The 24156-nt window shown below is 42.9% G+C and overlaps 5 protein-coding genes across 6 annotated transcripts in view; 2 read left to right on the forward strand and 3 right to left on the reverse strand.

Moving 5' to 3' along the window:
• LOC144628960 (uncharacterized) overlaps positions 1-24156 on the reverse strand; it is a 469155-nt gene that overhangs the window by 334107 nt on the left and 110892 nt on the right. Inside the window, 1 exon segment of the mRNA XM_078487085.1 lies at positions 2508-2514. Within this exon segment, the coding sequence (XP_078343211.1) occupies positions 2508-2514 (7 nt within the window).
• Positions 559-3069, reverse strand: LOC144629057 (uncharacterized protein F54H12.2-like). Its single transcript, XM_078487227.1, has one exon. The coding sequence runs from the start codon at positions 1960-1962 to the stop codon at positions 559-561; it is 1404 nt and encodes a 467-aa protein (XP_078343353.1). The 5' UTR covers positions 1963-3069.
• Positions 4909-6872, forward strand: LOC144628718 (uncharacterized). Its single transcript, XM_078486846.1, has one exon. The coding sequence runs from the start codon at positions 5979-5981 to the stop codon at positions 6870-6872; it is 894 nt and encodes a 297-aa protein (XP_078342972.1). The 5' UTR covers positions 4909-5978.
• Positions 10185-14866, forward strand: LOC144628562 (uncharacterized). The gene has a single exon (XM_078486678.1). The coding sequence runs from the start codon at positions 10227-10229 to the stop codon at positions 14025-14027; it is 3801 nt and encodes a 1266-aa protein (XP_078342804.1). The 5' UTR covers positions 10185-10226; the 3' UTR covers positions 14028-14866.
• On the reverse strand, positions 20253-23337 carry LOC144628199 (uncharacterized). 2 transcript variants are annotated; one of them, XM_078486264.1, is made up of 3 exons: positions 23026-23337; positions 22008-22303; positions 20253-20870 (listed from the first exon to the last, which is right to left on the reverse strand). In XM_078486264.1, the coding sequence occupies exons 1-3, from the start codon at positions 23261-23263 to the stop codon at positions 20481-20483; spliced, it is 924 nt and encodes a 307-aa protein (XP_078342390.1). In that variant the 5' UTR covers positions 23264-23337; the 3' UTR covers positions 20253-20480. The 2 variants fall into 2 exon arrangements, with proteins under 2 accessions (XP_078342390.1, XP_078342389.1); XM_078486263.1 differs by having other exon boundaries at positions 22008-22306; positions 23026-23334.

The following is a 24156-nucleotide window of genomic DNA, read 5'->3' on the forward strand; positions in this document are numbered from 1 at the left end:
GCCTTACACCGCAGAGAGACGGTTCACAATCCTGATGGTATTCCATCTTACATATTTTGTGCCACGACCTTTCCTTCAAGATCAATGTCTTCAACATTTGCCCAACTTTATGATCATTGTACACGTAATCGTGTTTCTTGAATCTCGCTTCGAACTGACTCATGCTACGTCCTTCGGCCCTATCGATGAGATACATCAGCGCGTAATCGCCGCAGCTCTGACTGTACAACGATTGTAGACTCTGTCCGTTGCGCTCCACGTACTTCCAATGAGCGTCCAACCAATCTTGCAACGGTTGCGCCGTCTGGTACACCTCCAGGGGTAAGGCGTAACTGTCCAACACTTCGCACACGTTTCCATTCGTCCACAGAGCGATCCAATGCCGACCGCGCATGTAGTGAGGATCGGTGTTGACGATGTACCCGCGGGCTTCCGTCTTGAATGGTTTTCGAGGTAATCGATCGCAGGCCACTGTCCCGTAAAAGTAAGGTTTCAACCAAGGGTGATGTCTGGCCAGCTGATCCAACTGCACGTTATTCAAAGTCACTTTCTCCATCACTAACGCTGGTACACGTCGTACAACACGGCTTTGTTCTTGTCAATCTCCAAGAGATTCTCAAACTCTCCGTACACGATGATGGTCAAGTTCACAGCTGGGTTGGCTCCAAAGTTCAGCTCTATTAGTAGATTTCCGGCTTGCTTGGGGTTCATCCTGTAACTGTCCACGCATCCGTTGGCCACGTTGTCGAACACGAACAACGTGCAATTCTTTCCTTGTCCCCAATCGTCACCTCTCACCATGTTTCCTTGCTGCTTGCACAGGCATCCGGTGGCTTGCAAGAAACGGTGGTACCCTCTGAGATCTTTGGTGGCATCGTTGTGAACCAACTCTAGCGTCTCGTAAGGATACTCTTCTCCTCCCACGAGCTGTTTTATGCTGCTCATTCCAAACTTCTGAAAACAGAAGGGATCGTTGACCACGTTCCCGGTGAAGGCTGTGGACAGCACCATACCCACGATCACGCGGTTGGGAATTCTTCCTTGGAACAAGTTGGTGCATTCGTATCGTCGTTGATCTCCCTGCATGTTGAAGGTCCTAATCTCGCTTCTCACGGTCGGGTAACTCACCACTTGACTCTTGGTGGTCATCTCATCCATCAGTCTCCTGTACGTCGTGGGATTGAGACGCACTTGACACAGGTACATTCGAACTTTGACTTCCTCGGCCGTCAACTTTCCTGCCAGACCCACTCCGTTCAAGAACACGTCGGGAGAATTGAAGTACATCTGTATTCCTATCTGCACTCTGGGTACCAACAACTTGCTCAGATGAAACACTTCGATGAGGGGTTTGAAACGCAACACGTGTCGCTTGCCGTCTGTGTAATTGGCTTGTTCTGCTTTAGAGTTCTTGAGAGCCTCCTTGTGATTGGCGGTCAGGGCTACATAGTCTGCGTGTCCAGCTCCAGCGTTGGCTGCAGTGTTCGTGTTATTGTCCGTCCACGTGGCTGGGAAATCGATATGATTGTACCATCCTTGAGGTTTCAAGATGGTTTCTCCATCACGTCTGTCGTAATTCAGCAACGTTTCCAAGAAGGCTCTGTAATGGTACGTGTCCGTCTGGGGACTGATGAGAGTACCGTTGAGACGCACGCTGATTTGCTTGAACAGAGAATGGGCTAGATTGTTGACGGGCCACAGCTTGTCGGCAGCTGCCACGTTCTCATCGTTGTCTTTCTTTAGTTGCAATTCTACCTCGAAGAAGCTACGGCTGAGATCGATGTAATCTTCTTGGGGGTCGATCTGAAACTCCACCGGATTGATGCCTGTGGTGTAGGTCTGAACGGGGACCATCCGATACGACGAGACGCTGACGTCTGTCGGTGGTACGGCGAATAGATCCAATCGAGGATTGGCCTCGCGTCTCGACTGCGGGTAGGCGCTCGAGATGGTTTCGGTCATCGTATTCTCTTCCTTCTTGCACGGCGCTTCCGTAAGGTCTGTATCCAGTCGTAGCCAGGAGGCTTTCTGACCTCGGGACCTATCCACCCGCCCTTTTGTACTTTTCGTCGTCGCCTCTTTTGTCCCAACAAGGCCTGGTTCAAAAGTGCCAGTGAGAATCCTTCTCCCCGCTGTCTGACGGGGGCGCGTTTGGATCGGACCAGTCTGGACGATCGCGAGTAAACGGGATTCATTTTTCGCCAAAGATGTCGTTCAGTTTTCTCTTGACGTTTCGTTCTATGACGTTTTTCAGTTTGCGTTTCACGACTCGTTTAGGACCACTCTTGGCTCCTTGACCCGCTTTACGAATGCGGTCCGCGACGCCGCGCCCACTCTTAAATCCTCTCACGGCTCCACCCAGAGACTCTCTCACGATGTCGGCCAAAAATCCGTTCCCCTCTTGAGGTGGAGGATCCGGTGTGAAACGCGTCAGGGCACCGCCTCTCATGTTCGCTTGATATGTAAGGTCACGATCGTGTTGCCTTCGCCAAACTCCACCAGTTTACCTGTAGTCTCGCTCACTTGCGTTTCAATAATGTCCACGATCTGGTTGCGGAGTGGAATATATTGTATGTGGAGAGGTTCAAAGTACTTGATACCTTTTCCTTCACGTTGAAAGTGAATTTCCCGCAACAGATCCGTGACTTGATTTCCCACAACGGAACTACCACCCACATCTGAGTAAACGAAAAGCGTACGCGATGCATCTCCAATCACTTTTTGGAAGGCTCTGTTGAGTTTCACAAAGCGCCAGTTACAATAGCAACTCAAGAAAAGCTGTCCATTCTCAACAACCCAGAAATTTTTCTTGCCCTCTCCAAAGTCATCCACGTCTATGGGATCGGGTATCGTAGCGTGGTGGCATTCCGGCTTCAGGTTCGGCCCGAGAAACACGTTTTCTTTCTCGTCCTTTTTTACCCATCCCATGTCAAAGGCCAAATCCTCGTTGAAAGACATGTAATATGGGACGCCTTCAGTTTTCACTTCCGAGACGTCCAAGTTCGAGTTGTCGAGGACTAGTTCTTCACCTTCCCACTTGAAAGTATATTCCCACTCCTTTCCATTATCTGGCGACTTGGTCAAGTCTCCCACGATACGCTTGTATTCTTTGACTTGATCGAACTTGAAGACCAGGGCTTTCATGAAACTGAGGCCATCCACGATGTTGTCGTCATATAGAATGTCCTGGAACGTCAGATCGGTAGTCACCGACTTGCTTTGCACGTTACCCTCATTATCTTTGCGCTTGAGCATCCACTGAGCACTCAAGAGAGGAAACTTGAACGACTTAAAGCGAGTTAAGTCGATGCTGGCATCTGGCACGGAAATGCTACTCAATCCCACTTTCCAACCGGTTCCTTCCAATCGTAGCGGGTGAGGTAATCGCACCTTGAAAGAGTTTGCTCTATTCTCTGGAAACTCGGTTCCGCTGCTGTGACTGGGTAACGTGACGTAAAATCCTTCCTCGTGGCTCATGATTTTTTTAGAGCCGTCTTCTCGATCCAGCTGTCGTACTTGTCTGGCCAGCCTTTCCAGTGCACCAAGACTTTATTTCCTTTTCGTTTGACGATCTTGTCCACCCTGAAGACATCGTCGTCGGACACTGCGACTTTTTGTAGATCTTCCTTGTAAAACGTACCGCGAAGGGGGGTGTCGTCCAACTCTTGGATCTTGTAAGTCGTGACGGGTGGTCCCCGACGCACCTCTCGTATCACAAACACTTCTTCGGTCCAGCCGGGTAAATACCCTTTCTCGAACGTGCGAAATTTCTTGTTCAATCTCACGCGTTCTCCCACTTTTAGCGGGGTTTTTCTTTCTCTTTTACCCGACGACAATCTCTTCGCGTACAGACGTTCCCACACTTTTCTTTCGTTACTCGCATTCACTTTCTCGGGGCTGGTGCCGATGCTACGATGGTGGGATCCGTTGTAACCTTTCACCAACGCCTGGAGTACGGGTAGGTAACTCAACGTGTTCTTGGCGGTAAAGTAACGGTACATGCGTTCCTTGAGAGTGCGGTTGAAGCGTTCCACGATGCTCGCTTTGGTATCTCCGGCGGTGGAAAAGTGGTGGATGCCTTCCCGTTTCATCAACGCGGCAAACGTCTTGTTGTAAAACTCTTTCCCGTCGTCGGTCTGTAGGTTCTGAGGTTTGCGTCCATCGGCTCGTTTCAAAATCTTGGCAAAGGCGTCCGACACCGTTTTTCCCGTCTTGTCTTTTAGGGGTTCCACCCAGGCATATTTAGACAAGACGTCGATCACGTTGAGTAGATATCTGTGACCCTTGTTGTATTTGGACAACGGTTGCGTTTCTACTAAATCGGCTACCCACTGTTGGTCGACGTTAAACACCAGGACCGGTAACGTAGCGAAACGACGTCTTCGCGGTTTGTGAAGGGTATAACCCAAATCTCGCTCCAATACTTTTTTGGCTGTGTCGACGGATATCTTGTGCGATTTGGCGAATCTTGCTATCCCGCCCAAGGTACCCGGTTGACTGGGATCATGGTAGTCGGAAAGTATTTTCTCATCCTTTTTCTTTATAGTCACTTTGTTCTTCAGCTTCTTTGGCATGTCGACGATGCTCTGACCACCTTCAAATAAGTGCCGTGTAATTTATGAGCTGCCTCTTCAATCGTGGCTGGATGAAGTTTGTAAATAGAGGCAAACAGCTCGTCCGGATCCTTGAATTGTCTCAACCATAATATAAACGGTATCAATCTGAAATAGTTTTGTTCTATGTGAGTGGCTTCGAACACTCTCAAGGGGGAGTCACTCGTATCTTTCGGTATATCTATACCCCTCCCAAATTCAGCATGCGCTTTCTCGCACAATCTTTTCAACCACTCCCACTTTCCATACAGATCCATGTCTGCAACACAACTGAACATTTATTCACACACATCTCATTTTTATAACATCAATCTAGATAACCTGTGGCGTTAAAAACAGTATCGAAGCGAAATTTGCAACTGTCACACGTGGGCTTCCATGCTCTGGCTAGTTTGTAATCCTCTCCCATGTACGCTTCGTCTTTGTCCAATCTGCAATCGGTACACAGCACCATATCCAATAACCTGTCTGATATTTCCTGCCACCAGATACTCTCGTTTCTTTGTTTCCTTACTTCCTCCTCCAGCGCATCACTCAGTCCTTCGTAAGTATTTTCATCGAAAGAAACCTGCTGTTTTGTCATGTGAGACAGACTTGCACTCATTTGCAAACTCTTTCTCAAAGGACCAATCAAATCGGCAAGACCGCTTTCTTCGTCAAAATAACAAATGTTACCGTTAATAAATAACGATACTCCTGCGTGGAATAGTGGTGCTTTTATAGTCATAAAGTAAAATGTCTCTAACTCTCTGGAGTAGACAAACTCATTCCAATGTCTGCACCATAGGTATCCGTGAGCTATTTCCTCCAACACTGACATGACTTTTCCTTCCCAGTGCGGATTCACGTTAAGCCATTCGCTTTTCTTCATTTCACTCCAGCCACATCCTTGTTGTTGTCGTGTATGTTTCACATCAACGTTGTCGAACACGTAAATGATCGGATCGTCTGACAGCTCGAATTGGTTTATGCAAAGCGTGTCTAGTTTGATGTCACTCTTTATCATCTCGCTGATCGGCTCAGAATTTGTGTAAATGGTACGTTGCTCCATGTCTCGCCAGTTCTGTCTTGTACCCACCCTATTTTCCCTTGTAGTCTTCGTCCGCCTTTTTCTGCTCGCTATCAGTACTCGTCAACTGAGAAAGAGCGAATGAACGGGTTCTCTTTTATACTTTATGCCCGCTGACCAGTTCAAACCGCTTTTCGACCCACGTGACTTGCTAGGCTCTGGTTCATTGGTCAACAACGTCACGTGACTAGCTACGTTCTCGTTGATTGGTCAACAATGTCACGTGCTGTCAGCAGCGGTATAAAAGAGCGACGCCGGCTCAGTTCGGCCTCAGTTGGATTGGGTGAGCGTCAGATATGAGCATCGAGTGGCAAGCCGGGGATGTGTCCCCCTTACGGAACCCCCTCACCAAGCAAGAGATGGAGAAGAAAACGAAACCCAAAAGGAAAAGTGCTCCCAAGAAAAGTACTCCCCCCAAGAAACTGAAGATCCCTAAAGTTGAAGTGAAAGAGGAAGTGTTGGAAGAGGGGGAAATTTTTGACCCTGACAATTTCTTAACGCAAACGTTTAACATGAAAGAGCCTCATTGTCACATCCACAAAGAAGACGCGCTCGTCAAGAGAACAAGCGACGGAGGATGGCAGTATTACTTTTGCCCCCACGTCACTGACGGTACCATTTGTTTCGTCTGCTGTGGCGTCGACAACATTGAAAAGTACTTGGTCGAGATCATCAAACAACTTCCGGCCTACTATTATTGGAACATGGAGAAAATGTCATGCTACTGCAACGAAAGCCTCATTCTCAGCATGTCAAAATCAGAGAAGAACCCAGACAGGCTCTACTTGAAGTGTAGAAAGGGCAAGTGTCGATTTTTCCAATGGGCTGACAAAGTCCCCTTTGGCAAGATCAAAGCCTGGTTGGAAGGAAAAGTGTATGCCGGGAACGAAGATCCGATGTACTCGAGGAAGACAGGTCTCGACACGCGAGACGAACAGGGCTATCCCAAACAGGGATACGACATGGTGGATCGACCTACCCCACCCTTGGCGTACGACGAAGAGTTGGGAAAACGGTGTCAAGAGGACAAGTTCTGGCTAGACGAAGAGGGAAAAATCGTCATGCCCCAGGAGTTGAGAGGGATGAAGTACGAAGTAGACAAAGACAAAGCACTGAGAAATCAGCTGTATCTAAGGCGCATTTCTCAGAAACAATATCCTCATTATTCGTCGGTTGACCCCTTGGCTTAAGAGACCACAGGCTTACCATCCTATGTTTGTGATATGAATATTCAAATTTCTTCACTAATTGTTATTGTAAATATTGAAGCTTTCTAAAATCGGCTTTTACGACTTGTATTTGTCATAAAATGAAGTAGAAATATTTTCGCATTGTTGACGTTTGTTTTCATACCGTTTTCTTGGCGTTTTGTAGCGCGCGAGAGCAGTTTTAGGAGTTTAAAATTTCGACTCGTGTATAGAATTTTACACAAGGCGTGCAACTTAGACATCGAAGAATCCGGTACCGCCTCTGGAATGTAGCCGAAAAATCAAATTTTCTCGACTCGCTTTCAACGGAGATCCCGGTCCTCGAAAGAACAGTCTTTGAACTATAGTCTGGCCTAATTTGAGTTTTGAATAAAAATTATGTGATTACTCTTTGCCGAAACTGAGCGAGAGCATGGGATTCTATTCGAGGCGAACAACAACAACAATGCTCTATTCCCTTGAGTACATATTTCGTCCGGCAATATTGTGGGGAGTCAAAGATCTTCGGTTCAGAGGCTAGTTTTCATTTTTGCTAAACTGTCCCTTCATTTCAGGGCCGCAAAAACAAACAAACAAACAAACAAACTCATTTGAACAACAACAACAAATACCGCACGCTAAATTATATTTTTAGCGACCGGTGAAAAATCACAACAAAGCCGTTGACACATGTGTTTAAAGTCTAAAAATGTAAAAGTGTCGGCTCAATAACTTGCTTTGAGTTTCACTGAAATAATATCTTTCGTGAAAGGACGTCCCTTTTGATTTAAGCGCCGCGAAAAAATAATTTTTCTTCCAGAAAAAATCATTCGAACAACGGCCGAATGAGGCGCACGCTACAATTATATTTTTAGCGACCGGTGAAAAATCACAACAAATTAAAGGCGATGAAACATGTGTTTAAAGTTTTTTAAAAACGTTCAAGCTTCAGTTCTAGTAGCTAGTTTTTAATTTTTCTGAATCATAGTTGGATATTTTTAGGACCGCGGAAACAAAGAAACGTCGTTTGAAGCGGTTGTTGTTTATAAAGCCACCACAGCAACTGCGCGAGTAATTTCGTTAAAAAGAATAATTCAGTCCATAAAGACGACTAGTTCACTTGTTAAATTCGGACTTTAAACCTTGAACGAAATTATCGGGTCTAAAACCTTAATCTTCTTTACTATCCTCGGTCAATGATAGCCGCACGAAGAACAACAACAACGCACAAAAATTCTCATAAACAAATTAAATTTAATTCTTTTCGCGGTGAATACAAGCTATCAAACGCTCTTTGTCTTGTACAGTAGAGTATGGAGACATTAGCTCACCTTAAATCTTATATCCTTCTTGAAAAGAGCTGCAAGATTCGACAAGAAAACTTCGTCCGTTTCACTGTACTTTTCCGAGAATCAACACACGCGGGTTCCTAGAATTCCGAGAAAAACGCGCGGGCGTCGGGATTTTACCCTTGTGGGAAAAGTCCCGAGATTTTACCTTTGTGGGAAAAATCCCGGGATTTTACCCTTGGGGAAAAATCCCGTCACCTTGTCATTGGTTCATTCTGTATCAGGTGACCTCGAAAAAGAATGGACCGAGTATTTAATTGGTTATAATAAAAAGTAAATCTGATTGGTTAGCTCTCTCTATATAACGAGGTCTCCGCTTGACTTTTGTCACTCGCAAACTTTGTTTGGTCTGAGCGCTTTCAAGATGGAAGAAGATGAGACTACTATGGTTGGAGATGAGACTACTATGCTTGAAGAAAGTCCCACGAGGGCTAGATTGGAAGAGGTACGTTGATGAGATGCGTTTGGTCGTGTTCAATTCGCGTGCGTTTTTTATTAATACGATGTTTTGTTCATCGCAGGGTGCAAGCACAAGTGGCGAACAGAGCGGTATTCAACCGAGTGCAAGCACAAGTCAAGAAGACTCCGAGGAAGAGGTAACTAGTTATTAGAGTAGAGTGAATTCGTGTAGCCCGTTTTTCACATGCTAATATGCTGTGAAATAGTCTTATGAGCTGTACAGTATAACAGAAATTACTAAAAAAAATTGTCAAGCTCTTATCAACATGTAAAAACCGAGACAAATAACAGGACTTAATATTTTCATGCCTTGATTTGTTTTGCGATGTAAGATAAACATTTTAAATTCAACATCGCGTTAAGGAAAACAAAAATTAAACTTGACTGCAACACAATTCTGTGCGCAATTCCTTTTGGAGAGCTTTAGCAAACCACGATGACAAACAGCTTTTGTTTCGCAAACAAAAGGTTTAATGAGCAGGAAAATAGCTGTGCACGTGTTCTTGGCAATTTTGTTTGCCGTCTTCTGAAAAGCAACAACAACGAAAAAAAAAAAAAATATTAAATTCTGTGTGTTTTGAACCAACGTCCGCTTTATTTCGCTATAGGTTTATAGCAAAGGGAGTTGAACATGTTGAAATTGTTCAAAAAAAGGAGGAGGCACTTCTTGTTTACTTTCTGTAAAACAATTGAACTGATTGCTTTGAGGTTTTCTGACCATTCGTGTATTGTTTTATTGTACTCAAACAATAGAATATTTAGCGGCTCATTAGCATTTAAAAAGCGGGTTACACGAATTCATTCTATTGAATTCGTATAATCCGTTTTTCATATGCTAATATGCTGTGTAATATTCTAATGAGCTGTACAGGAAAACAGAAGATAGGCCAAATCGTCAAGCTTTTATCAACATGTTAAAACCAAAACAGATAACAGGAATTAATATTCGTCATGCCTTGATTTTGATCACAATCGCGTTAAGGGAAACGAGTAAAATGCAATGCTAAAATAAGAGAATGAACGATGTAATTATCCTGGCAATTATCAAAAATGTTTGAAACTGCAAACGTCGTTAACAGTATTAGACTAAATGCCTTTTATAGACATGCACAAAATCCTTACTCTACATCAATTTAATTTTCATTCACCATCTTTGATTTTGATATCTTTCACATGTATGACGGGTGAATGAAATTTGGAAGGATCAATTGAAGACAAAAAATGTTAAGTAAATTTTAAGTAATTGTCTGTGCAAGTAGTCGATTACTGATCGACAAGGTCGTAGTCATGTCATGGTTTAGGAGCCGACTACGTTCCTCCCTCCCTGCTTGCACATGCGTTAATGAAGTTACTTGATTGATTAGAAGTTTTATTTCCTCACGCAAATACTAATGACTCTCTACAGTGGTACCGTCCACATACGTTGTATAGGACATAGAGCTAACTCCTCGATTATTTAACTGTATTGTTTGTTTTGTTTACAATCAAGATGTTCGACTTCGAGTTAACTCCTCACGTCGACCGTCGTGTGCGCAAATTTGGGCTCCACATGAGAAACTATACTGCCCGTATTACCCAGAGAGGTGGAGGCGATCTCACAGTACCCTTGGGACAGAGACCCGTCTTGGCCCGCGAGATCAGTGAGGCCTTGCAGCGTGCCATCGAACGACATATCATACGGGACGAAACGGTGCGTGACAATGACCACCTCCTGATAAACATCAATAGCAACAGGTTGCAAAACGCCTACCATTCCGTACGACTGAGGGTTCGAGATTGGCGAGACAACAACCTTCCAGCGCAAGAAGTACTGCAGCAGATCACCAACATGCTCAATTCAAATGAGAATTTCACCATGGATGACACGTTCAATATGAACATTTCTCACGTGAGAGACCCCGGAACAGGTAGTACCTCGCGAGACATCAAATTGGGTTTAGATCCCATAGAAAAGATCCTGAAAGAAAAAAAAGCAGTTGTGCAGATAAAGAATACCGACGACTTGTGTTGCGCCAGAGCCTTGGTCACGGCGCAAGCCTATCGCAATTTTGGATCTCAACACCCCCGTTACAGAGGTCTAAAAAAAGGTGGCCAAGAACAGACAGAAGCGGCCCGAGACTTACACAGGGCAGCTGGTGTGCCCGAAGGACCATGCGGTCTAGACCAAATCACCCTCTTCCAGTCACACTTGAGAGACTACCAGATCGTCGTGGTTTCCGTCCAACACGGGTATCAAATCATTTACAAAGGACCGGAAAAACCAGAAACCAAACGTCTGGTACTCATCAAGCATGGAGAACATTACCATACTTGTAACTCTTTAAAAGGCTTCTTCGGTCGAAGTTATTACTGCCTTCGCTGTGAAACGGGGTATGACAGCACTTCCCGACACAACTGTCCCGGCACCAAATGCTTTGCCTGCCATCAGACCAACTGTACCGACTATCGCCGTGGTGGTACCGCCGACTTCCCTTGCGTCGATTGTCGCCGGAGCTTCTTCGGAGAGAGGTGCCATCAACTTCACAAGGCCCGACAAAGTGGAAATGGTAAACCTGCCGAGTACGGTAAACGAAACAGCGTCTGCCACACCCACAAAAAATGTATCGACTGCAGAAAGATCTACAGTGGGTACGAGATCAAAAACGGTCATCGCTGTGGCTTCAACGAATGTCCGTCATGTAAAAAATACCATGACCTTCGCACGCACAAGTGCTTCATACAAAACCCTGAAAAGATAGCCGAAGAAAGAAGACGTAGAAAGAGAAGGAGAGATGGAACACCCTCTACCCCCGCCGAACGCGACCCGCCTATCTTCGTCAGTTGGGATGCCGAAGCGATGCAAGAGGACGGCCAACACGTACCCAACTTAATCTGCGCCATGACCTCTGACACGGAAACCGAATACCAATTCGAGGGAGAATCCTGCGTCGTCGAATTCTTGACCTGGCTGCGACGTCTGGCCGAAGAAAACGACATCATCGCCGTAGCCCATAATTTTAAGGGTTACGACTCTTATTTTATCCTCGAAGAACTCTATCGTCAAGCTGTCTGTCCAGATCAAGTAGTAAACGGTGCGAAAATCATCTCGATGACCATCCCAGGAATTGTTTTTAAAGACAGTATGTGTTTTATGCAAATGGCTTTATCAGCATTCCCCAAAGCCTTTGGTCTCACGGAACAAAAGAAAGGATTCTTCCCTCATTTCTTTAACAAGCGAGAAAATCAAAACTACGTGGGCCCCATACCTGCCAGAGACTACTATGACCCTGAAGGGATGACAAAAGAAAGGAAAGCAGAATTTGAAGTATGGTACCAAGAACGCGTCGATGAAGACTACGAATTTGACTTCCAGCAAGAGTTGTTGGCCTATTGTAAATCTGACGTCAAGTTATTGCATGAGGGCTGCCGCATCTTCCGCTCTGAGTTCCAAGACATCGCCGGATTTGACCCGATGGAAAAATGCCTGACCATCGCCTCGGCGTGTTCCCGCTATTACAATACTCAGTGCCTCAAAGAAGATACTCTGGCCTCCGAACCCCTACGAGGTTGGCATGGAAAGGGTAAACCTCATTCACGAGTTTCTTTAGAATGGCTGCATTACCTGGACAGTCGTTCGCCCACACGCATACAGCACGCCAGAAATGGAGGAGAATGCGAGATCATACTGAGGGGACATAGCGCCTACGTCGACGGCAAAGACGGGGACACCGTCTACGAATTTTACGGTTGTTTCTTTCACGGCTGCCCTGATTGTTTCCCGAACAGAGACCGCAAATATAGCCTCTTGAGCGTCAGAAGTATGCGAGAAGTGTACGAAGAAACGAGATGTCGCGCCGCCGTCATAAGAGCTGCTGGTTACACCCTGGTAGAAATGTGGGAGTGCCAGTGGACCAAATTGAAAAAGGAAGACAGCGCCGTCAAAACATTCGTGGACTCCCTAGACCTGGTCACGCGTCTGGAACCCAGAGAAGCCTTTTTTGGAGGGCGCACCAACGCCGTGAAATTGTATGACAAGACCGAAGACCAAGAACAGATCCACTATGTCGATTTTACATCGTTGTATCCCTGGGTGAATAAAACATGCGTTTACCCTCAAGGTCATCCCACCATCGTACTAGAACCGGGGCATACAGACGTGGGTTGGTACTTTGGATTAGTCAAGTGTACGGTCAGCCCGCCCTATGGTCTCTACAGCCCGGTCTTACCTTATCGCCATGGCGGTAAACTCACGTTCCCCCTCTGCCGTTCTTGCGTGGAAACGGAACAGAGCAAACCCCTGACCGAGAGGACCATGACCTGCAACCACACCAAACAGGAAAGGCAACTCACTGGCACCTGGTGTACGCCCGAAATCATGGAAGCCGTGCGTCAGGGCTACGTCGTCGATCACATCTATGAAGTGTGGCACTTCCCCCAAAGGTCAGACGAATTGTTTAAAAAGTATGTCAACACCTTTCTTCAGATGAAGCAGGAGGCGAGCGGCTGGCCTTCCTGGACAGGGGAAGATCCAGATAAACGTCTCCAATATGTCTCCGATTTTTACGCCAAAGAGGGAATACAATTAAATGTAAACAACATACAAAAGAATCCAGGTCGCCGTTCACTGGCCAAAATGATGCTCAATAGCTTTTGGGGAAAATACGGTCAGCAAGGTAACAAGCCCCAGGTCGAGACCTTTACTTCACCCGCCGACTTTTACTCTCTCTTGAGAGACGAAAGCGTCATCATCACCGACCTTAGGGTCGTCAACCCTGAAATGCTAGAAATAGTCCACAAGAAGCGAGACGCCTGTGAAAACATCCAAGCCAACGTCAACATATTTGTGGCATGTTTCACAACATGCTATGCCCGCCTAAAACTGTATCAAGATGGACTCTCGCGACTTAAACCTGAACAGATATTATATTTTGATACAGACTCACTGATATATAAGCGAGCCCCGACCGACCCTGTCCTTCCTCTCGGAGACTTCCTGGGTGATTTTACGGATGAATTAGAAGTCGGTGATCACATCACGGAATTCGCCGCGGCCGGTCCCAAAAACTATGGGTATCGTACGTCCCAAGGCAAAGTCTGTTGCAAGGTGAGGGGGTTCTCCCTCAACGTTCGCGGATCTGTGCAGTTGAATTTTGAGACGCTGAAAGACAATGTCCTGTCCGAAGTAAGAGAGCCGTTAGATGTCCCTCGTGATATACCAGTCTTCAACCCGCACAAGATCACCAGGGATAAAAAGAACAAGACACTCAACACAGTGACAGAAATAAAAAGATACAAAGTCGTCTTTGACAAGAGGGTCGTTGACCCGGAGACCATGGCATCTTATCCCTACGGCTATGCTCGTAATTCCTAAACATTTTCATTTCATAAAACCTTTTTAACATATTGATTTTCATTTTTAAAATTGACGCACTCCTCTGACAAATCACTTGACATTGCACCATGGCAAAGAAAAGAGTAAAGAAGCAAACACGTGTAAAAAGAAGAAAGAAAAGTCAGAAAGGTGGTCAATTCCTTTCAGCCATCGCCGGAATGCCAAAAGCAGCATGGAACATCACCAAATACCTAGAAACATTGGCCGCCAAAAACGCAGAACGAGTTCATAAAAAACGTGAAAGAGAAATAAGAACTGGTAAAAGAAAGTCATACGGTGGTGAATCCTTATGGGGTTTTTAAAAAGGACAATCTTGTGAGACATTTATTACAATTGGTCGGTATGGCAAGGCGTAAACGTTCCAACCCAAGAAGAAAACAAAAGCCCCGAAGAAAACGAAAGAGATATGGTGGTGCTTTGGCCCGCAAAAAAGTTCGCCTGGTCGATAAGATAGCAGAAGGAGCCAGTATGTTTTTATCAGGACCCTCTCCCAGTTTCCTTGGCATAGGTGCTAAATTGGCAGGTCAGGCCGCTAAAGGTGTCACCGACAACATTCAACACTACCGAAATCGCATACGAGTATGATGTGCAACTGCCCGTGTACCTTGGTCCAGCCCAACGTGTGGTGAAGCAAGCCATAAAGATGTTACTCTTCAGCCCTGGTAGAATCTTCAGCCCTGGTGGAATCTTCTCCTTCCTCTCTTCCGTCTCCTTCTTCTTCTCCATTGTACACTTGACTTGTGTCTGCATTTTTTTACTCATTCCTTATGTGCAAAGAGAGTGGCTTTGAACAGATCTTGACATGTCCCTACACTCTGTTCACCACTTGTGCTTGCAGCTTCCCTCTCTTTGTTCTCCCATTGTCAAAACCAAACATTGTTATACAAAAGAAAAATAAAAATTGTTATTCTTGTTACCTTCGTGGTGCTTGTATATGATCGAATCTGTATCAAAATAAAGCACTTGGTAAGCTTTCTGGCCTTGTGGACGACGCTCTTTGCCTTTTTGGTCGCTTCAGCCCGCGTTAAAAAACCTACTTGAAGACGAGGACGTCTTCCTTTATGTCGGGTCTACTCTTCCTGTATACATTTGGAAATTATGCGCGACGGCCTTTTCAAGTTGCTTTTTTTCCTCGTTTTCCTTCTTTTCCATACTTTGAATGTCTTTCCCTTTCGAGGGCAAACCTTTAGCTGAAGCATCCACGTTACTCAATTCACCGCCTTCGATTCTAGACCTTTAAATCGTCTTATGCTGTCAACAACAACCTTGTTGGCATTGTTCCTCATTAAATAAAAATAAATATTAATAATATACAATTTACCAAAAACAAAATAAATATTAATAATATACAATTTACCAAAACAAAATAAATATTAATAATATACAATTTACCAAAAACAAAATAAATATTAATAATATACAATTTACCAAAACAAAATAAATATTAATAATATACAATTTACCAAAACAAATATAAAAAAGCCTCTCCCAACTTCCATCATCTCCTCCAAAGTCTTCTCGCTTCCTCTGGTGTTGCGGGCTTTGCATCAGACCTTTCCATTGTTTGTCTTGTACCCATAATTCTTTGGGCCAGCGGAGGCAAATTCTATGATGTAATCGCCTTCCCCTATCTCGTTTGTAAAGTCTCCCAGGAAGTCGCCCAGGGAAAGAGTGTGACGTGGTTCACTGACAACGACACCTTCCACCCCTCCGTCTGGACTTTCTGCATAAAGCACTTGGAATCTTTAAAGGTGATGCCCGAGATGCTCATGCTTAGGATCTTGGTCCCATTGACCACTTGGTCTTGCACGAGCTCTTCTTTTTTCTTCTTCATGAGTAGCCATCTTGAAAAAGAGGCCATCTTCATTTTTCGGTTACCGTCACCACCGCGACGGTAATCGATGTCTGTAGTTTTGTCTTCCTGTTGCCCGTATTTTTCCCAAAATGAGTTTAACATCATTTTGGCCAGAAAACATTTACCAGGGTTCTTCTCGATGTTGTCCGCATGGATCCTTCGTGGTCCCAGGGTTAAGGCTCCCGTCTGCCGTGCCGGCGACCCGAGTTCGAAACCCAGCACCCGTTCCTTTTTCCTTTTTCTTTTTCATCGGCCGCCATCTTGAATATATTAAGTGATGACGTTTCAGGGGTTAGGTCACGTGGTCCCAGTGGGACCACGTGACCCATATCCGGTCTCTTGATTGGTTGGGTGCTATAATCCTGCAATCTGATTGGCTCGGTGCGAAACCGCCTACCTATACTACTGCAGTCGCTTCTTTCTCGGTGGCTGCTCGGAATATGTCGATACTTGATCGGGCTCGCTGTCACTATCGCTGTTGGAAGTTGTGTTGTCGGAATAAGGAGATGATCGTGGGCTGGTATCACTGTAGCTGTGTTGAGGACTTGGAGTCTGAATGGAGTGACGGCATTCCATCAGCGCTGTTGACAAAAAAGGAACTTTGACATTTAGAATAGCACGTTTTATTCTATGAAGACAAATTTTAACTAAAAGGTAATTTTACCATGTGCAAGGAGGTAAATTTGACTTGACTATCGTTTCTAAAATAGAAAGGAAACGGGAAGGAAGACTCGAAAAAGCTACGCCAATGGCTCGTGTTCTTTTAACTCTCGATATCTTTTGCACTTTCTTAAAAAAAAAATACGTAAATTGTCTCCAGTTTCTACAATCAAAAATTTCTTTATCCCTCGGCAATGTGTTAACACAACTGTTACTAAGATCCCAATATTGAACGCAAGACGCAGAGAGTGAGCAAGCTTCTTTCCGAAAGTTACGCGCTTAAAAAGCTTTAGGTCTCGCCACTAAAATAGTAACCTTTTAAAAAGTTGTTTTCTTCAAGAGATTGAGTAGCTTATTTTCAAGACAACAGATTGATATGAGCACTAGAAGCTTTAAATACAAAATGTAATTATCTGTGACCTCAGCTCTATAATAGAAATGCATATTTCTATTACGTCAAGTTGGTTTCTGAATCACTGCAGTATTACAAAGTGATATTAAAGTTTAAGCAAGCAATCTACGATCCCCTACCGGTATATACGTTTGATCAATACCCGGGGATCAATAGTGATCTAATCTATTTGACATATAGAAAACTGGAATTCAAAAGCAGAGACTGATACAACGTGGAATGATAAAATTAGTTTTGTACTATATTTCGGCTGGCCAAACCAGCCTTCTTCAGGTACAATGGAGTTTACATTGGCTGTGTTTAAATTTCTATGGTGATAATGATATCTTACGAAATACCGGAAATACCGTTAAAACTAAATACAGGAAATATGTAAACGGTGTAAACGGTTAAAATATGCTAAGCTTAGAAATGGCAATAAAATAGTACAAGTAGAAAAACTAATATGTTTCCTCGCGTATGTTAAGGCCATCGGGATCAAGTGTTCTGCCTTTTAAAATTAAAAAAGCTTCCCTGGCCTTACAAATTGAAGACTTTAATTTTCGATGGGGATTAATTTATGTCATTGGCAAAGTGGTTAGGCGAGGAAATGAAAGTGACCTTATTTATTAATAGCAACATCTAACTATGTTAACAGAATTACTTAAGTTTGACTCACCGGTCCGTGTTGACTCTTGATGTATTCCATCATTCTCCAGACCTAGGATCTTGCTAATGGAGAAGTCAGTCAGAGATCTAGATGGACGGAAGACTGGTGCCAGGGTCGAAGCACGGAGAGGAAGACTGGGTAAAACCGCAGAATCCACGAGAGAAACAACTGAGTTAAAGTGATGACTCTCCATTACAACTGAGCTGATAAACTTGTTACAGTAACTGCTGCACAAACTGAATGAAGAACCCTCGCCGAACCTTATTTATCACACTGACGGTTGTCAATCGACAAACAACAAAGCGGTCCGACAAACACAATGGTTATTTTGGCCGATAAAGGAAATAACACTATCGGCCGACACTTAAAAAACTTCAAAAAATTAAAAACTTTTTCACCGCTGTTTAGTCTAATCGGCGGGTGTCGCGTGTCGCGGGTAAAATGTCGCGGGATCGAGTAAAATGTCGCGGGCACACAAAATTGTCGCGGGTCTGAAAAAGTAATTTTTGTTTTATAGTTCACTACCTTAACAAAGATAATAGGATAACAATAACAATTGCTTTAAAGTAGGTGGACAACATAATTAAGCGGTAACCGCTCTTTTCACGATGCCCGGGCCGATCAATTATCGGATTGGTTTTTTTAAGAACTTTTAATTACCTTATGTCACTTTTTAAAATTTAGAAGTTCAAACCCATGTGATATGTGATAATGCGACCCTTGGTTTTATTTTCAAGAAATACAAAGGATAAGGCGGAGCCGCTAAATCAAACAGAAATGTTGGGTTAAAAGCTACACGGCTCATAAACTTACCAGGCGTTTGTCTTATGCCGGCCGGCCCACAAAGTTTACTGCTTCGCGCGCCGTGAATTTTTATCAGCGGCAAGTTCTTTTTTTAATTTGCGCAACTATTCCATTCAAAAAACCGCTTTTATTATGGCATACGGAAGTATAGCCTGCGTTGCAGACGAACTAAACCCTGGTTTTGTGACACGTCCGGCTGCGACCCAGGCTAACGAAAGTAAAATGTGACCATGCCCCGAGAAGTCGAATTTTGGACTTTGCCTTTACTATTAGACCCGCGCACGCAATCATTTATTATTGTTATAATTTTATTTTATTTCAAGCTGCTTTTCTTTCAGAGGATAACCAGGAAATGTACCAAGAACAGAATTTTACAACTTCCGCCAAGAACGCGTGGAAGTTTGATGAGGATGTGGCCTTTTACACTGCTCATATTAAAGTTACGCCATATGTGGTTTGCTATTTACTCTTTAATTAATAAACTACTCCAGGTTGTTAAAATTTTAGGCCGCCATTTTTGACTTGAAGACAAGAGCGGTGTTTTACATGAAACGAAAGATTTCTTTTTTCGCCGCTTACCTGACGACATGTACGATTAATAAGGAAAGCAATTTTATTCAAGTTTAAAACTAAAACTTCTTACATGTATTGAGAAATTCTTTCCATGTCGACTTCAAAGTGCGAAGAAATAAAAAATGAACGATTTGGTCAATTTCTCGAGTCGAAACTTCCCACCAAAACATTCATCCTGACGAGCCAAAAGAACGTCTGCATAGGAGGCTATCAAAATGGCGGCCGGGCAAAAATCCTGAAGAGGCTCTTTTGCTTTGTCTGAACCGCGGCTTTCGGCAGAGAAGTCAGGCATTAGAATTACGAAAACTGGCTGCTGAACGTAAATTCATTTTTGATCTGACGTATCATGGCTCTACTCTAGATCTGTGCTGACTAAGCTCTTATTTAGAGGGAAAATAACATGTTAAATGAAATTCTACAACGATTTGTGAAAACCCAAAAACCTCTTACTCACTGTCTGAAACTGGGGGAAGATTATCTGGACATTTATTTGACGAATGTAATCCATACGTCTGCCTTGTTATAACATTAAATGGAATTTCCGCGTGAGAATAGAGCACGCAAAAGGGACACGTGGCTGGAGAGATTGTACTTGCGTGTTTCGAGTTTCGCACTCGCCTCCCGCAATTTTCTATTAATTAATTAAAGTATTGACCACAAGATTTGATTGATTGTTTGATTGATTGATTGATTGATTGATTGATTGATTGATTGATTGATTGATTGATTGATTGATTGATTGATTGATTGATTGATTGATTGATTGATTGATTGATTGATTGAACTGAACAATTTCACACCGGGCTTGCGACAGTCTATTATCTTTACTAGTCCCAAAAATTGTTTTCGTTCTTTTGTACAGCAAGAAAAAAAATGAAATTTTTAGTGGTCAAATCTCGGTATTTTAGATAACAAACACGTATGTTTATCGAAGATTTTCTTGAAGATTGGCACTAACTTTGTTTTCAAAGTTGGTTATCATTACTATTGTTTTTAAGGCGCGAAAGTTCAGCAAATAACTTCTTATTTGCTTCATATTAAACCTGCCCTAAAGGTTCCGAACTGAATTGTTTCTTAACTAAATGGAACTGTAATCAATGCTTTAATTGAAACTGACTTTAATTAAGTTACGATGTGTAAGAAAGCATTCTCAAAAATGTCGTGATTTGTCAGTGTCTCGCAGATTAGTTAATTGATATTATACACTAAGTACAAAAGGAAACGACGCTTTTTGAACTCTGAAATATGTGTTTATTTACAATACTACCAGCTGATTATCACAATAATTTATTTTTACAGAAAAAATACATTTCTAATGACTCTAAAATTGTTTAAAATTCTAATTACATCTGTTTACATAAACGTTTCCTCTCTTCACTACAAAGCGAAATGCCTGAGCTATTTTATTCACAGGTTCAAAATGAAAATTGCTTCTTATTTTAGACCATTTCTTTCTAAAACTTTTTCAAAAACCTACATTCAGTACGGCTGGTATCTACGTAAGTTACGGCTGTACGATAGTCTTGCGGGCTCAGCTGGTCTTCTCTTGAACTGGTCTGGGTGGAACATGGGTACCAGGAACGATGAACGGCTTCTAAACTGGTTGGACTTGAATGACGAGTAATGGTAGTCTGCTGTGATTGGTCGACTGCGCGGCTTATCTTCTAACTGGTTTTCCAGCACTGCGTAGGACATACGTTCAGCTCGCTTCCAATGATCTGAAGGGGACTGGATCAGAAACTGTCTTCTCTCACAAGGCATGACGCTAGTGGTAGGACGCCCAAACCGGTTTGACGGGCTGGTCTGATGGACGGTCGTCAGTTTTCTTCCTTCTTTTCTTGATTTGGCCCGTCGGTTCTGAAACCAATACTGAAAAGAAAACACAAATAAATTGTTAATTACATTCAGCAGAGAATACCAACCTAATTTTAAACAAGGACTTGAAAGTTTTACAATAATTCCAAAGTAAATTTTCTTTTACGCAAATAAATCTAAGTATAACAACATAACAAAACATGTTGAATTGATCATCCTAAGACCAAGACACTTCCATTTTGTTCGAAATCTTGATTGAATGACTTAAGTTAACCATCCTATGTTAACTACAGTGAGCTAGTATGTGGGGTGGGATGATTGTGGAGGGGCCACGCCGGTCCTGTGCAGGAGGAGGGGGTGGGGGGAGAAGATGAGAGCGGGGTGGAGGGTGTCTACGGGGTTTTTACTGTATCCTATGCGTATGTTTGTAACAAAATCCATAAACTTCCACACAGGTACATGACAATAATGAAGAAAATCAACTAGAGGGTTTATTTTCCAGATTAAACGCAAATTTTCAAGACTTAAGGCGGGGGTATACGTGAATTTGAGTGAAATTTTAAGAGGTTTTAAGAAGGTATTGAAAAAAAGTTAAAACACCATAAGTTAGTTGACCCCCACGCAAGAGCACCCTAGGTTGTAAGGGAGACCCACTGGTGTCCGTCTACGAATTATTTAACTACAAAGTTTAATTTTAAAATCACATTAAATCTTCACTATTTCTCATTTCTCTAAATTTTATTAATCCCTTGAGAAAAACTATCTTCTCCCAAAAATCAACAAAAAATTTACAAAAAAAAAAATAAAACGAAAAAAATAGATTCGTGTAATGAGTATAGAATGTTTTTGAATTGCTTAAGACGCGAACGATTTATTTGCATTTAACCCAAGTTAATATTAGGTGGATAAACGGCCTTCAGGTGTACCCCCGGCCCGCCTTAACTTAATATTATTGAGGGGAAAAATCGTTTTCTAGATAGCCTGCGAATACAGCCGCCTCTCAATCGCTCCCGCTACGAGCGAATGAGAGGCGGCTGTATTCGCTGGCTATTTTCTAGATTGAAACAGTTTGGTTGTCAAAATACAGCACTTGGACAATTCAATTGACCATAAAATACAAGTGAATCAGAAATCGTAAACTTTAGTAAAAAAAAAAAATATACTTTCTTAACATAATTAAGTCAAACTCACCTTCAAACTTCTAGCCGGGATACCAAGTCTCTGCACCAGTTCCTCCTCATCTTCACTCATCAAATATGGCCGCCGCTTGAACGCTCGTTCCAGCTCCCACACTTCAATCGGCGAGAAGGTCGTTCGCTGTCGCTTCTTTCTCGTTGGCTGCTCGGAATGTGTCGATAGTTGATCGGGTTCGCTGTCACAATCGCTGGTGGAGCTTGTGTTGTCGGAATAAGGAGATGATCGTGGGCTGGTATCACTGTAGCTGTGTTGAGGACTTGGAGTCTGAATGGAGTGACGAAGTTCCACTGCTACTGTTGACAAAATATGAGACGTTAACATTTATAAATAGCTAGAGATTTTTCATTAGTTTTAACTGACGCGTAAATTAAACATCCAATCGGCTTTGAACGCAACAAGCTTTACATGCCTAAGATAAAATACAGAATAGAATAAATCATGCGATAAGAAAACTCAAAAACTTAAAGCTGTAGAAAGACTAATCAAAGCCTCGTGTTCTCACAATATTTCTCGTTCTCCCAAAGTTCTAATCGATGCAAACACATTAAATGTTTCCTTCCTTAACTGGTCGTGTCGAAATTTAATTTATTATTAAATTTGTTACTAAGAAACCAAAGTCGTAAGCCAGACCAGTATTTCTATGCAGAAAGTACGCAATCTTTAACTTTTCAAGTTACGAATCGGCACACTCAGTTCATATTTTCAGGTCCCTGCTACTTAAATGGTGTTCTTTCATTTAAGTGCAATTCTAAGTTTCTTTCTTTTTTTTTTTCAAGTCATTAAATAGAACGGATTCAGTAAAAGTGTTAACGATACAAAATGGAATAATATTGCCACTAGAAACTTCAGAAATGATATAATTATAATTATCAGTGGCCTCGATTAGACAGTATGGGCATATTACAGTAGGTTTTGGTATTGACGAAGTATGACAGAATAACCGTAGAACAACAGAATGACTTTATGAGTGAGGTATAAGCTGTGTTTGTAGAATTACTAAAGTTTGACTCACCGGAACATGTTGAATCTTGATGTGTTACGTCATTCTCCAGACCCAGGATCCTGCTGATGGAGAAGTCGGTCAGCGACGGACGGAAGACTGGTGCCAAGGACGGAGCACGGACAGGAAGACTGGGTGAAACCGCAGAATCCACGAGAGAAACAACTGAGTTAAAGTAATGACTCTCCATTACAACTGAGCTGATAAACTTGTTACAGTAACTGCTGCACAAACTGAATGAAGATCCCATACAACCCTAAACCTTATTTATACACTGACAGCCGTCAATCAACAAACAAAAAAGCGGTCCGACAAACACGATGGTTTTTCGGCCGAAAACTAAAGAAACTAACTATCGGCCGATAACTAAAGAAATTCTGCAATTAACAAACTTTTTCACCGCTCTATAGCGGCTACATAATTAAACGGTTACCGCTCCTTTCACGATGCCCTGTTTGAACCATTTTTGCTGAATAGCTTACATTTATCTTATGTCACTTTTGAGAATTTATGTCGCATGGTTTATAATTCTTTAAATTCTCATCACCTTTCTCATTCTTGATAAGGATGTAAAGTATAGTACGGAGAATTTAAGTATGATCCTTATTGCGAGTTACAGAACATACCCAAGTTCTTTTGTAAAAAAAAAAAATTGTATAGGATTTTAAGTATGATCCTTATTGCGAGTTACAGAACATACCCAAGCTCTTTTGTAAAAAAAAAATTTGTATAGGATTTTAAGTATGATCCTTATTGCGAGTTACAGAACATACCCAAGCTCTTTTGTAAAATAAAAATCTTGTATAGGAAACATCATACAACATTGCTAAATAGGAACAGAAATATTTGTGCTGAGAACCCAGAGAACCGTATGCATTAATTCTCAGTCTGCGAGCGAGGTAGATATGAAGTAAAGAGAAAGTTATGCGTTTCATTTTCGAGAAATTTAAAGGATGAGGTACAGCCGCTAAAATCAAGCTGAAATGTTGTCCTCAAAACTACACCGAATAAACTTAACTAGCCTGCGTGGCCGGCGTCCGAAGGAGAGCAGGGAGAAGTGAAATTCGAGCGCGAAGCGCGAGCGAGAGAGAGCCCGAAGCGCGATCGTTTGGGATCCCAAACGTAGCGCCGGGCCCGCAAAGG

Source organism: Oculina patagonica, chromosome 10, assembly GCF_052425735.1.
Source record: "Oculina patagonica isolate OP01 chromosome 10, crgOcupat, whole genome shotgun sequence".
Taxonomy (NCBI): Eukaryota; Metazoa; Cnidaria; class Anthozoa; order Scleractinia; family Oculinidae; genus Oculina; species Oculina patagonica.

Excerpts from the sequence above, each read along its gene's own strand:
- LOC144629057 (XM_078487227.1), bottom strand. The coding sequence starts at position 1,962 with ATGACCGAAACCATCTCGAGCGCCTACCCGCAGTCGAGACGCGAGGCC.
- LOC144628199 (XM_078486263.1), bottom strand. The coding sequence starts at position 23,263 with ATGGGATCTTCATTCAGTTTGTGCAGCAGTTACTGTAACAAGTTTATC. Across the intron at positions 22,307-23,025 it reads TCAAGATTCAACATGTTCCG|TAGCAGTGGAACTTCGTCAC; the intron begins GTGAGTCAAACT and ends TTTTGTCAACAG. Across the intron at positions 20,871-22,007 it reads TCCCGGCTAGAAGTTTGAAG|TATTGGTTTCAGAACCGACG; the intron begins GTGAGTTTGACT and ends TTTTCTTTTCAG.
- LOC144628718 (XM_078486846.1), top strand. The coding sequence starts at position 5,979 with ATGAGCATCGAGTGGCAAGCCGGGGATGTGTCCCCCTTACGGAACCCC.
- LOC144628562 (XM_078486678.1), top strand. The coding sequence starts at position 10,227 with ATGAGAAACTATACTGCCCGTATTACCCAGAGAGGTGGAGGCGATCTC.